At 42.4% G+C, this 13,640-nt stretch overlaps 1 protein-coding gene across 1 annotated transcript in view; it reads left to right on the forward strand.

Moving 5' to 3' along the window:
* The window catches only part of NR2E1 (nuclear receptor subfamily 2 group E member 1), a 29,629-nt gene extending 16,078 nt beyond the window's left edge, over positions 1–13,551 (forward strand). Inside the window, exons 2-6 of the mRNA XM_048935715.1 lie at positions 1,303–1,449; positions 5,418–5,514; positions 5,900–6,049; positions 6,304–6,409; positions 8,641–13,551. Coding sequence (XP_048791672.1) covers positions 1,303–1,449; positions 5,418–5,514; positions 5,900–6,049; positions 6,304–6,409; positions 8,641–8,803 — 663 coding nt within the window. The 3' untranslated portion in view covers positions 8,804–13,551. The remainder of the gene's footprint in view (positions 1–1,302; positions 1,450–5,417; positions 5,515–5,899; positions 6,050–6,303; positions 6,410–8,640) is intronic.
* Positions 13,552–13,640: the final 89 nt, after the last annotated feature.

A 13,640-nucleotide genomic window follows, 5' to 3' on the forward strand; every position in this document is an offset into this window, starting at 1 on the left:
CCCCCTGGTCCTATCCCTAATGACACGAGAGAAGAGGCCGACCCCCAGCTCACTACAACCTCCCTTCAGGAAGTTATAGAGAGCAATAAGGTCTCCCCTGAGCCTCCTCTTCTCCAGGCTGAACATTCCCAGCTCCTTCAGCCTCTCCTCATATGGCCTGTGTTCCAGACCCCTCACCAGCTTCGTTGCCCTTCTTTGAACACGTTCCAGGGCCTCAATATCTTTCTTGCAGTGAGGGGCCCAAAACTGGACACAGTACTCGAGGTGCGGCCTCACTAGTGCTGAATATAGGGGAAGATGCAGAAAGATCAGCTGATAACTTGCCCTTCCTGTCCGGAATGTATCCTCAGGTCAATTTTAAACTTTATGAGCTGCAGTGACTGAGTTTTCTTCAGCAAAACACCCATCTCCATGGTGGTCCAGAAAGTGCTCCCTGTGCTGACCAAAGCAAGCAGGTTGTCCACACCAATGTGGCTAAGTTAGCTCTGTGCCTCTTGGCTGTGACATTTCCTAAGCAGCCCATTGGAAGTACTGCCATGGCCTCAACCGCACAGACACTAGTCACTAGGCAAAGTTTTCTTTAATCTAATTGCAATGGTATTTTTCTTATTTACAGCACTTATAAAATTAGACAGGAAAGCAGTTAATAGTTCTACACTTCAGAGTTGGTGGCCTGGCATCATGGACATGATCCTCACACAGAGTTTCGTATTATAATTTGGGGAAATGCTGAATCAGAAATTTGTAAGAAAACACAGCACATGCTTGGAAACATCACCCAACTCCAGTCCTATAGGTAGATGTGGTTATTTCAACACATCTGTTTACAGCCTGTGGCACTTGGGGAGTTGGACAAAGGGTTAGGGGTAAACAAGTGCTCCCTGTTCTGCTGTGCAAGGCTGGATTGCCAGGGTAGCCTCCCAAGCACAGGTTACAAAATATAAATCTTTAATCAAACATGGTATCCTTCTGACTCCATGACACCACAGGCGTGCCATCGTGTAACAGCATGAAGGATGACACCACATTTTAATAATGCTTTCCCAGATGTAATAATGTCATTCTCCCTTCAGCATCCTTCAATGAGCTGTTCCTGTAGTGCAGTCCATGCACACAGACAGCAGCAAAGAGTGGGGTGGAGTGGGCTCACTGAAGCAATGCCATCTGGTTGCAGAACAGGAGAGTGCACGCTGTGTGCTGGGCATCAGCATGATTCACCGAGCAAGCAGCTGTATGGGAGAGGAAGGGCAGGCTGCTGTGGAGACACTGTGTGAAGTCACTTTATTTTCTTTCTGACATTAGTACCCACATGAAGTCAATGGTACCCCCATGTATCTCTACGAGGTGGCCACCGAATCTGTCTGTGAGTCAGCAGCCAGACTTCTGTTCATGAGCATCAAGTGGGCCAAGAGTGTCCCGGCCTTCTCCACCCTGTCCTTACAAGACCAGGTAAGGCTCCTGTAGAGGGAGTGAATCAGTCTGGCCTGCCTGATAAAGGAGCTCAGACTGGAACCTTCACACATAATCCTTTTTATCTATCATGGACCTAAAAAGCTCTAAAGCTTAGGGCAGAGTTCCACTTTGTCGCTAAAAAAAAAAAAAAAAAAAAAAAGGCAGTTATGTAGAAATTGCCTATGTCTTGATTTTTTCTTCTAAAAAATAGGAATAGCATCTTATTTTGCTATTTCACAATAGGGTGTACTTAGTTAAACATACAGACCAGGAGGATATGAGGGATTTCTGAAGATCATTCCTCCTCTCCTCTCCTCTCCTCTCCTCTCCTCTCCTCTCCTCTCCTCTCCTCTCCTCTCCTCTCCTCTCCTCTCCTCTCCTCTCCTCTCCTCTCCTCTCCTCTCCTCTCCTCTCCTCTCCTCTCCTCTCCTCTCCTCTCCTCTCCTCTCCTCTCCTCTCCTCTCCTCTCCTCTCTCCCCTCCCCTACACTTGTTTACACAGACAACATTTTTTTCTTGTTTCAGTTGTTTTCTGCAAACTTACAATACAATTAGTCCAATATAGTGGCATGAGAATTTGGCCAGCCCCCAATATTTTTTCACCATTAATTAAAATCTTCCCTAATCTGTCTTGTTTTCCTCTACGACAATTTGTCTTTGCTTCAAGTAAATCACATGTGAACCATACAAGATGAAGCGATTTCTTAATGACTTGATTCTTGATGAGGATGCTGTGTGCTTTGTATAACGCATTAATTCTAAAAAAGTAATCAGATAATTATAAAAAGGAAGGGGAGAATTCTACGCAAAACTCCAATCATAAAAGATGTTTAATAGTTTGATATGATTGAGCTAATTTCACAAACTTGTTGCTAGAAATGCCATGCCTCAGATGTTGCATGTACCAGACATCAGAGGAACTAGTTGCTCTCCATGGATTCATGTTGCAAGATTTGTAGTACACGTGCAAGTATAGATTTTGGACTGAGCTTCTTAGGGAACACAGTTTTATGCTGAAGGGTACACCATCATAGTGTGTCATAGAGCTAAGGTCTATTGAAAAGTCTTTTTTATAGCACCAGATCTTGAAACCTCTGTCTTCATAGCAGATTAACAAGCAGCTGTGATGCTGTCAGCGACTGAGTGTGTGAGAGGAGGGATGGGCAGGGCCCAGGAGGCTGCACAGGCCTTAAGCAACCACCCTCAGGAAGGCAGTGGTCTCACTACAGTATGCTGGTTTCTACTATTGTCTTCTGCTGCTGTTATTCCTGTGCAGCATTGGATCTCAAGGAGCAGGCCCCACTACCAAGGAGGTGCAGTAAGCATGCTGCATCAGTACAACTGCAGGGTGCAGGAAGGTGCTGGGCCCATCTCTGGACCAGCAATGTCTGCAGCAACCAACAACATTCATGGGAAGCTCCTTAGGTGAAGGCTTCATTTGACATCATACGGATGCATTTTCCAGCAGGCCATCTCTGTGTGTGAGGTAGAAGGGATGCCTCCATTGCCGAGACCAGGCACGCCTCAACCAGCAAGGACTGCTTTTCTGCCACCTGCCATCATTAACAACCCACTGTCTGCTTCACCTTCAAGGCTAAAATGAGTGAACTACATATAAAAATCTCAGCCATTCTAGATCCTTATTCCCACTTGCTGTACCTCATTGCAAAATGTCTTCCTCAAAACTTCGAGCTGCTTGGGCCTTTTGCCACATGGGTCTCCTGTTGTGTTCAGGAAAGCTGGAGAAGAAATAACCCTGATTTTAATCACCTTATTTCACAAATAATCAGACCATTGATTTTTGTAATAGTGCCGTTGCAGTATTTAATTGACAATGGCCCATCTATAAATGTCTGAATTTCTCTTTTTGTGTCCCTGACATCTGCTCAAGTAGAATCAGAAACCTTTTCCTGGATTTGCTCTTGCTTCTTGCTTTTCTGGAATGGGAACTACAGTGTGACTCTGGGACTCCGGAACAGCCTGAGGAAAACAAGCAGAAGCTGATTTGCTGCCCAGACACAGGTCCGTGTCTGGACTCCTCTGACTGAAGCAGAGGCTGCTCCTTTCCCACCTCTTCAGAGCCCGTCACCCTGTTGTAATGGAGCCACACAACCAAAACGCCGGCTCTGAGCTTGCTGGCCCGCAAGCCTGCCCAGCTGCTCCACAAGACAGATCGACCCAATGCAATAGAAAGCAAGAAAAGACCGTGCTAGCAAGATGAGATGGATTAAGAAGCAAAAACCAGTCCTTTAGAAAGCCTGGCATTTTTTGTTTCTTTGAAGGGCTGAGTATGACTTCAGCATGAATTACTTTAATTGATGGTTTTACAGACTTATGCATAGGCATGAAGAAAGCCTCAGCCATCGGAATAGTCTCTTATTTCTAAAGTCCTCTGACTTTAGACGCTCAGTGGGAAAGAACATATGAAATTGATATCTTCCAGGAACCACCATTCACTACCATTGTATCTGCATGAATGAATGACAAAAAAAACGTATTACAAAAACAAATGAAAGGCTGGCAAATCATTTCCTATGTCATACAGAAACCTGTATACCCATCAGGATTACCTGGAGGAGGGGCTGGGGCAGGCAGACTGCAGCATTTCCAAGGCTCAAGGGCAGGTTTTCTTGCTCTGGCTGGAGCTGAGATTGGTGCTGTGCCTAGACTCCCCCCGCATAAAATGATCTGGGCAGCTTCTAGCATTGTCAATGAAATTATTTCAAACAAATTATATGTAACCAGAGACAACATGCTTGTCAGTCACAATTTCCTTAACCAAGTTATGTAGAAGTTCTACAAAGTACATAGCACACTGAAGTCTTAAGACTATAGCAACACGCTTATGAGAGCTCTTCTCATTCTGTTCTGAGCAGGGTGGTTTAAAACTCTCAGTGCTGTTAGGGCACTTAGATAAGGGATTCATTTTTAGTGCATGTTTTCTGTATCATCTATTACTTTCATATATCTAATTCCAAGGAAAACATTCATTTGGTATGAGGTATTTCTTTCTCAGAATTTTCTAGACTTCATATGCCTTCTTTTCTATCTCCCTGCTGCTATTTTCAGGGACCACAGCAATATTATTGTGGTTTGCTCTTTTTGCCGTGCATTCTGCACAATCTGTTTTCACTGAATGAAGCCATGAGATGACCCCTTCTGAGCCCACTACAGTCTCACCTCTCCACATCTCTCCCAGCATACAGAGAGACAGGAAGTCCCCCAGCACGTCCCTTAGGCTGGGTCAGGGAGCTAACAAATGTCAGTTGAACTGGGACCCTCCAAACCCCTCCTAAGATTTGGTCTGGGCCAATAACCCTTAGATTCTCTCAGTTCTGTCTTTGCCATATGCATTATCAGGAGTTACGTCTCCTCATATGCACCAGTGCCTCTCCACGGAAATAGATGGCATTGCCTCCAGAGAAAAACACATCATTCGTAAAGCCAGACAATGTACAAAAATTGCAGGGAAGTAGCAATGCTGACAGCATAGCTGCTCGAATGCTGAGTTCAGAGCCCACTGCACTGCTGATGGCTGTTAGGAAGAGCTGAAAATCCCCAGAGAACGGGAGGAAAGCACTCTTCCAATCTGTACTAGGACAGTTCTATGTGCCCATGGAGAGCAGGACAAAGCCCACGCTGCCAGGAGTTGTGCTGAAAAACATAGGCAAGCGTTCAGGTCAAGTGCAAGCTCTCAGGGGCAGGACTTCTCCCTCTCCTTTCTCTTCCCTTTTGGTCTACAACACAGTGCATAGTGAGCCAACACCAAGTGATTTTCTACAACGCATAGTCTCATTTCCAGACACCTCCTCTAAAAGCTAAGAGAAGAACTAACAGATTCGGTGGGGAAAATACCATGACAAGCATTTAAAGCAGTTTTTAAAATAACAGAAATTTACATATTTAAATTGTTTGTAAATCTATAAATTATACACTATGTTATATTGTACATCTATTGTATGACAGCTGATGCTTTTGGAAGATGCTTGGAGAGAACTGTTTGTTCTAGGAATAGCACAATGGGCCATTCCAGTTGATGCTAACACTCTACTGGCTGTATCTGGTAAGAATTGCACAATTTAATGACTTTGTTACAAAAATTACCATAAAAATACATTACTGAAAAAAGAACAACATGTAAAGAATAACAAATCCCTACTGAACAATAGAGCATACCTGTCATTTATAAATCTATATTTAAATGCAAATAATGTTGTTTTGTTGTATTCATGACTGCTTGCATTGTCATTTAAATGCAAATTACTGTGTTTGTTATCATCCAAGAGAAGATTTTATATTAACTTTCATACAATATAGTCAGTTTACATGGAACCAGATAGACAAGTGTGACAATAGAATGGATATCGATACGCAGGATTTTGTCAGAAATCAGTATAAAATAAAGCAAATGCATTTAATATTATTTATTTCATCTGTTTCTGTTTCAGGCATGAATGGTGACAATACAGATTCTCAGAAGCTGAATAAAATTATTTCAGAAATACAGGCTTTACAGGAGGTTGTGGCTAGATTTAGACAACTCCGTTTAGATGCTACTGAATTTGCCTGTCTCAAATGCATCGTCACTTTCAAAGCTGGTAAGCAGAGGTCACCTCACACCTGTCTGGCCCGATAGCTTCGAAGTTGCCATGTAAAAGTGAAAATGATGTTTTAAACCGCACGTAGCACCGCACCACCCCATTGCTTCCTGGTGTGGAATTCCAATAGTCAGTGCTGTGCTTTGAAAGGCTGGCAGTGGAGCACTGGGGAACTAGTGAGACTGCTTAATGTACATAGGTAATGCCAGCTGGTCTGTCTCGACCCCACTGAGCTGTAACCATCTGCTTTCCAGTGCCGACACACAGCGGGTCTGAGCTGAGGAGCTTCCGGAATGCCGCTGCCATCGCCGCCCTCCAGGACGAGGCCCAGCTCACCCTGAACAGCTACATCCATACCAGGTCAGCTCCGTCCAATCCCTCCCGCAGCTGCAGGGGTGACATCCCGCTCCTGCTGTGGCAGAGAGGACACAACCACCCAGGTTTTTACAGCAGCCGGCCTCCCGGAATTAGGCATTTCCCAAGGAAATGAGAAAGGTGTTGATTCAGACAAATGGAAAATGGGAGAAGGAGAGATTTTCCTCTGACAAGTGATAGTGCTGTGGGGCGTTTTGCATTCTCAAAGGCTGGATTTCCTCCACTTTCTATTCTGTTAAGTAATGCTAACAGTGACGCTTAACATCATATGCCTTATGGCAGAGTAAGTGCTTTTCACCCAGGATCTCCAGTGCACTTCCCCATGTCATTTCCCCCATTCTGCAGAGAGAAATTAAGAAACAAAGAAGCTAAGCGACTCTTCACAGATAAAATGAAAAAAGTAAATTTGTGAAACTCATCTTTGTGTCAGAGGAGAGTGATGAGAATCAGTTTCAGAAGAAAAAAATCACCTGTCTCACCTAGTGTAGGTTTCCTAGGGCACAGCAATCTTAAAACCTGCTGTACAAGCTGTAGCTGGCATCCCACAAATTGTACAGGGCTAAACTCAGGAATGGGTTACATATGTTATACAAAATGCAAATCCCCACTCTAACACGTGGCTGAAGGGACGAGCAGAATGAGCAGCCTCCTGCCATGGAACTGTACATAGAGGAGGGGCAGGGAGAACCAAAAGAGTACACCCTCTGCATCAACTTTCCCGGCTGGATCAGGATGCCCAGGGAGAGCTGCAGCAGGTCCTGTGAAGTCCACATCATAGCCCATGCAGTAGAGACCCATGAGATCAGCACAGTGGGAGACGAAGTGGTGGAAGAGGCTCTTTTATGCTGTTTTTGTTTCTGAAACTTTCATCTGCTCTAACAGCAGTTCTGCATAGCAGAAGTCAACTCCATGTTAGAGAATAGTTGGCAGCAGTCTTTGAAGCACTTTTGTTTAGCCCAAAGGCAATGTCCTGCCCTGCAGATGGGAGCAAAAACACAAATTCTGTCCAGTTCTGGCTAGTTCAGAGCAAAAAGAATCACCACTGCACAGCAACCTGTTCCTGTTCTCACAGGAGGCCTTTCCCACGGAGAGTGCTCCCTGGAGACTCTGAGTGAGCCAGGGCTTGTTGGAGAGAAAAGCCAGGGAAACATATTGTCACACTGCCATGTTTTCCATTCCAGGCATGGTGACATCTCCATTACATTTTTGCACTATAGGAAATATTAAGCTAAAGAGAATCTTTTATAAAAGATTACTTCTCTCAAAGAAACTGCAGCAAATAATGCAGTGAAAGGCTGCCTGTATTCTGAGTAATGCCTACTCGCTCAACAACCTCATCTTCCCAGGTCAGGAAATCAAAGCTTCTGCAGCTTTTCTAGAAAAGGAGAAATCCTGGCTCTGCTATCAGAACTGTCACACTGACTCCAATGGCTTTCACCTCCTGCTTCACCCTCAGTCTTGAGCGTACCTTCCTGTCAGTGTCAGAGTACTGCTGCCCTTCGATTGCAGTGGGGGCAGCTGCACTCAGCAGGGTGCAAAGGAGGGCGGCCTGGAGAAATGTTTCTTCATGGATCTATTTCTGCTTATAGGAAAACCACTGCTACACAGAGACTTGAGAATTACACTAGTGTGAAGTCAGTGTAAGCACAAGTAGAATACATATCTTGGGTTATATCAGCTTCAAAAGCTGTGAGAAAGAATGGGAAATATCCTATTATGCAAATACATTACCTGGGGACAAAACACAGGTTCTTTAATCAAAAAAATTCTTTCAAAATGTCAATTGTTATTAAACGTGTAAGGCAAACAGGAGGCAAAATGATTACCATGACAATCCAGCTAAGTTTAAATTGCACTTTAAATGACAGGGTATTTATTATAGGTCAAGCTCGTCCCTGAACTGCATCAAGAACATAGCTGTTGTCGGAGGGACTAGCCAGAGCAGATCCTATATCTATATTGCTACTACTCTGAGGGAATAAACAAGGGAGCTAATCAAAACTCAGGGACCTTGCTCTATATTCTGCTAACCTCCATTAAGAGAGTTTTCCTTGGGGTCAGCCTTCTTGTTCATGTGAGTACAAAGCAGGGGTTTACACAGGTAGCACCCATCTGTACAGTTCACTGAATATTGGTCTCCTCTATAACATAAAAGATTTTCTTTGGAGAAACATCAAAAAACTTCACTAACATTTTTCTTCCTCTCTCCTTTCCAGGTACCCTACACAACCCTGTCGTTTCGGAAAACTTTTATTGCTTCTACCAGCTTTACGTTCTATTAGTCCATCTACAATAGAAGAAGTGTTTTTCAAAAAGACCATTGGGAATGTACCAATCACAAGACTGCTTTCAGATATGTACAAATCCAGTGACATATAAATTTCCTTAAAACAAACGATCAGGACGGACAGTTTGAGAAGAACTTTTATCTATGGAGAATAAGCCTCAACTAACAAAATCTACAGGAAGCATAAGCCTGGGAATGTTTAGCCTTTAAACCCATTGACAAAAAAATACCCCAGTAGATATGATTCTGCTGCTCTGAACAGAGCGATTTAGATCATGGAGAGAATGCTTTGTTCTACAGAAAAAGTGAAAGTGGTTGGAATTTGGCTGCTTTTCCTGTTACTACAGGATGGAGGCAATTCAGATGCCAGTCATAGTTAACAAAGACTGTGCTATTCTCTCATTTAACTGGCAGATCTGAGACGAAATGTGAAAGAAGGTACTTTAGTTTTGTTCAGTATTTGGAACTGGGTGACCAAACTTGGCTTCTGTTGTAACGCGAGATGCGGTGGCCTTCAGAACTGTTCTAAAAGTAGCCTATGTTGGTAAAATGTTTTAATACGATAGGCAACATTTAAGACCAGGTTACCAAAACATTGCTTCTGCAGTAATACATCATGAAGTGGCCTTCAGAACTGATTAAAAAGTAGCTTATGACAGCAGTTCCATTCTTCCTGCAAAATAAAACCGGTGATCTGTGATGCAGATGTCACCAGAATTAACATCTCATGACAGAAGAGCTTTATACAACTCCCCAATCCTTCTCTCCTTCTTACACACACGCACCCATCCACACAGCCTCTGGCAAAGAGTACAAGTCAAGGAAGGAAGACAAAAACAGCAAAACCAAATCCAATGGAGATGATTGCTTCAGTGACCTGCTGGCTGTTCCGTTGGCACACTGCTGAAACCAAAGGCAACGGCAGCCAAACTCTTTGTCAGTGAGATGCGCAGAGAAGTGAAAATGACTGTAAAGACACCAACGGGAATACTTTTATTTCAAGGAAACAAAGTTGGTTGACTGAAACGATGCTAACAACTTTTGAAAGTCTCCAATGCCTTTTTAGAAAATTCCAGGTTCTAATTTTGAAGCCTTGTTCACCTACACCCTCTTACACACAAAAATGTTATAAGCTGCTTATTTGATGTATGAAACACGTAGAAAAAAATTAAAGATAGCTGCTGTACTTTTCAAAATTTGATTTGTTATTAGAAACTAGCACTGAGAAAAATCAGCACTTGGACTATCATAGAATGAGTAAAACTTTTCTGTACAAAGTGGATTAACTGATTTGTGAAGTTAAAAAGTTGTACTCATTGTATTTACAAAGAATAAAAATATATTGAATTTACTTTTCACTGTCCTTTTAACACTTCTCCTCTTGTTTCTGGAGTAGCATCTTCCACTGTACCCTACTTACCAGGGAACAGAAACAATCTCTACTAAAGTGTATTGCCTTAGGTATTGTGGGGGGTCTCCATCATCAGAGGTTTTAAAGAACAGGCAAGACAAACATTAAGGGAATAACTCAGCTACAGGTGATGCTACCTTCATGCAAAGGGACTTCAAAGTCTTGCACAGAGCTGTTTTCTGTAGTCCATATATATATATATATACTTATTGCAAGGTTTCTAACATTTTCTTCTCAAGGATCTGACATACAGCTTTTTCTGGGACATACTTCTAAACAGATGAGATGTCTAACTTGTGTAAGTTTTCCATTTCATGTTATTTCAGTTTTCAGTATTTGTGAGTTTGATTGATGAGTACAAAAACACTGCTTCAACTAAAAAGATTCGGGAGTTTTATTACGGTGTCCAATTGTGTTATCAAACCAAAGAAAAGGGTAAGAAACTTCAGTGCACAGGATGAAACTGGCAATAGAAGGAAAATAAAACACACTGTTTGTAAGGCAGTGAGTAACCGAAGACTGCGCACATTAAAACGGCAACTGGAAACATAGTGTATATCGACAGCTCATTCTTTGTTGGTGTCAAGAAACACAGACCAGGACTGAAATCCCAACTCCATGGGATACAGAAGTCAAAGGTTTTCCACCCCATCTCTGTTAAGTCTGAGAGGTCTCACATTCCATTCTTTCCAAGACAGCAGGACCATTACATGTACAAGACTAGTTTTCCAATGAGTCAGGTAAGACAAACTATGGACTACAGGACTTTGGAACACCCTCTGTATGAACCAGCACGGAGCGTTTGAGAATGCATTTTTACCATAGGATGAGGTGAATTTATCTCTTTAAAAAAAAACACCCAGTGAACACTTAAGAGTTCTTTCTGCACTTACAACAGATTTTACTATTTCTTGCTCTACACTAAAATAAACTGAAGATTGCAGACAATTAGTTATTTCCCACCCTTGTGACAATACAGTTTATGAGTTGAAAAGGCTGAGGGCACTGCTGTTCAGAACCAGTGACAAAATATTCATTTCAACAAGTCTCCTGCTGTGCAGCAATAAACATGAACTGCACCTAAGATGTGAGGTAGCTGCACACTGCAGTATGCTATCCAGTCCCAGTCCCTAGATGACTAATCTCAGACAGTGTTTCTCCACAGATTGCACAGCAGCAGAATCACTTACGCTACACCAGAACTAGCTAGCTTCAAAGCACTGACACTCTGGAGAAATCCTAGAAGCCAGTGCAGATGCCCACTGTATCCAAGATCCTGTCAATTTCAGAGGTTGTAACAACTCCAAAATCCTTGCTACACTTCAGAAATACAAGAAGAACCTACTGACATCACGTATGCAGCTCTTCCCTCTTCAGCTGTGATTTTTTTTGCCTGCACCAGATGATAAAGATCGTAACATCGTCTTTTAGGGATATGACAGATCTACTTCGATTTCAGAAAAAAGCTTCTCACAGAAAAGAACGTTTGAGAACAGAAAAAGAACACCTGATTATGTATCTAAATAATAAAACTTCATATACATTTAATCTTTCATTCCCCATTTTCAAGAGTAACTCAGCCTAAGTGTAATTCAACAGCAGCAGGGAATTTTATAATAGATTGCTTTGCCTTAACTAGAACTATTTGAAAAGCTAGACTAAAAAGTTTGACACTCAAATAACTGATTTTTGCCCCCTTCATACATACCAAAGACCATGCTGATTCTATCCCACAGTCCTACCCATGGAATCAAGCATCAAAACTTACACAACCCACTTGCAACCCAGAGCTGTACCACTAGCAACTAGTATGTTTCCCTCCATTCCAGAATCCAAAAAGAAAGACTGCACTTGGTTGTAAGCAACCAGATAATTTTTGTTGATATAGTCAGAAATGAATTCTTGTTTTATTGCAGCCACAAAATAGAATGCTTAAAGACAAGTGTTCACTGATACTACACATAACCCAGTCAGCCCACCGATATTTTGTCAGCTCAAGCTTTCACATCCAGAATTCAATACAAATGACAGAGTAGAAGTTTAAAATGAGATTAACAGTCTTATTTAAAGAAAATTAGTAACTTTGCATGTTTGTAGCATGTTCTCTACATAGTGGCAGAACAGAGTATATTTTTATATAAGAAGGAAAAAGCAGCAAAACCAACTCTAAGCCAACATGCACTCAAATTGTTTAGAACATGCACTGTTAAGAACACAAAACATTGGATCAGATTTCTAGTGTTCTTGAACCGGTTTTCAAGAGCACCTGGATAGGTAACTTCCACATCACATTTCAGAATACTAAGAAGGCTTTTCTAGCCATAAAAGCATTTAGGGAGAAAGATTATTTCAGTGCTGTTACTTGCAAACTCAAGTTTAGGCATTCATAATCTGCATTTCACCGTTGGTCATAAAAGCACAATGTTACAGCCTTTCTTTCTCTTAACATTCAGGGAAGTGAGCACACTGCACAGCATGCTTACATGACTCTGTATCCCTCATGGCAGTTGCAGATCAGAACCACCTTAATCTTCAGCTATAAGACCTAAAAGCCCTATGATAGGTTATGTCAACATTGCTTTCTCTGCAGAATGGTATAATTTTCATGTAATAGCTGAATCTAGATTGAGGCTTCTCATACCAAATGAAGATGTAGCCTCCTTCAAAGTTTAATGAAGCCACGTATCTGTTGACTACCATGAACAGGGCTGAACAATGCTGGAACAACCTTTAATACTTTCCACATTTCATAACGTGACAAAAAGGAAAACACCATTCCCATTTATAAGAGAGGGAAGATCTGGGGAACTACAGGCCAGTAAGCATCACCTTTGTGCCTGGGATGATCATGGAGCAGATCCTCCTGGAAGACATGCTAAGGCACACATAGGATAAACAGGTTATCTAAGACAGCCAGCACAGCTTCAGCAAGGGAAGGTCATTCCTGACTAACCTAGTAGCTTTCTATATGTGATGGCATCAGTGGACAAAGGGAAGGCAACTGATGTCATCTACCTGGACTTCAGCACAGCCTTTGACGTGGTTCCTCACTAACATCCTCATCTCTAAAATTGAGAGATACAGATTTTAAGGGTGGACTATTTGATGGATAAGGAATTGGTTGGAAGTCATAAACAGAAGATTACGGTCAACTGCTCTATGGCCAGGTGAAGGCTGGTGACAAGTGATTTCCTCCAGTGGTCTTTCTTGGAACTGGTGCTCTTCAACACCTTTATGAATGACAGTTTTTCACTGCGAGGGTGGTGAGGTGCTGGAACAGGTTGCCCAGACAGGTTGTGGATGCCCCATCTCTGATGACCCTCAAGGTCCCTTCCAACCCAAGCCATTCTATGATAACGCTGGATTGGTGAATGCCCATATCCAAGGGCATTACAGGGTTAGCTGTTAGGGGCAAAGCACTACCTTGCAGAAGAATATTACAGCAAGGCTGAAACATCAGTTCACTTAGAATAGCAAAGTCTTTGCTTCTCAGCAATGATGAGATAGTCCACACTCAA

Source organism: Lagopus muta, chromosome 2, assembly GCF_023343835.1.
Source record: "Lagopus muta isolate bLagMut1 chromosome 2, bLagMut1 primary, whole genome shotgun sequence".
Classification (NCBI taxonomy): Eukaryota; Metazoa; Chordata; class Aves; order Galliformes; family Phasianidae; genus Lagopus; species Lagopus muta.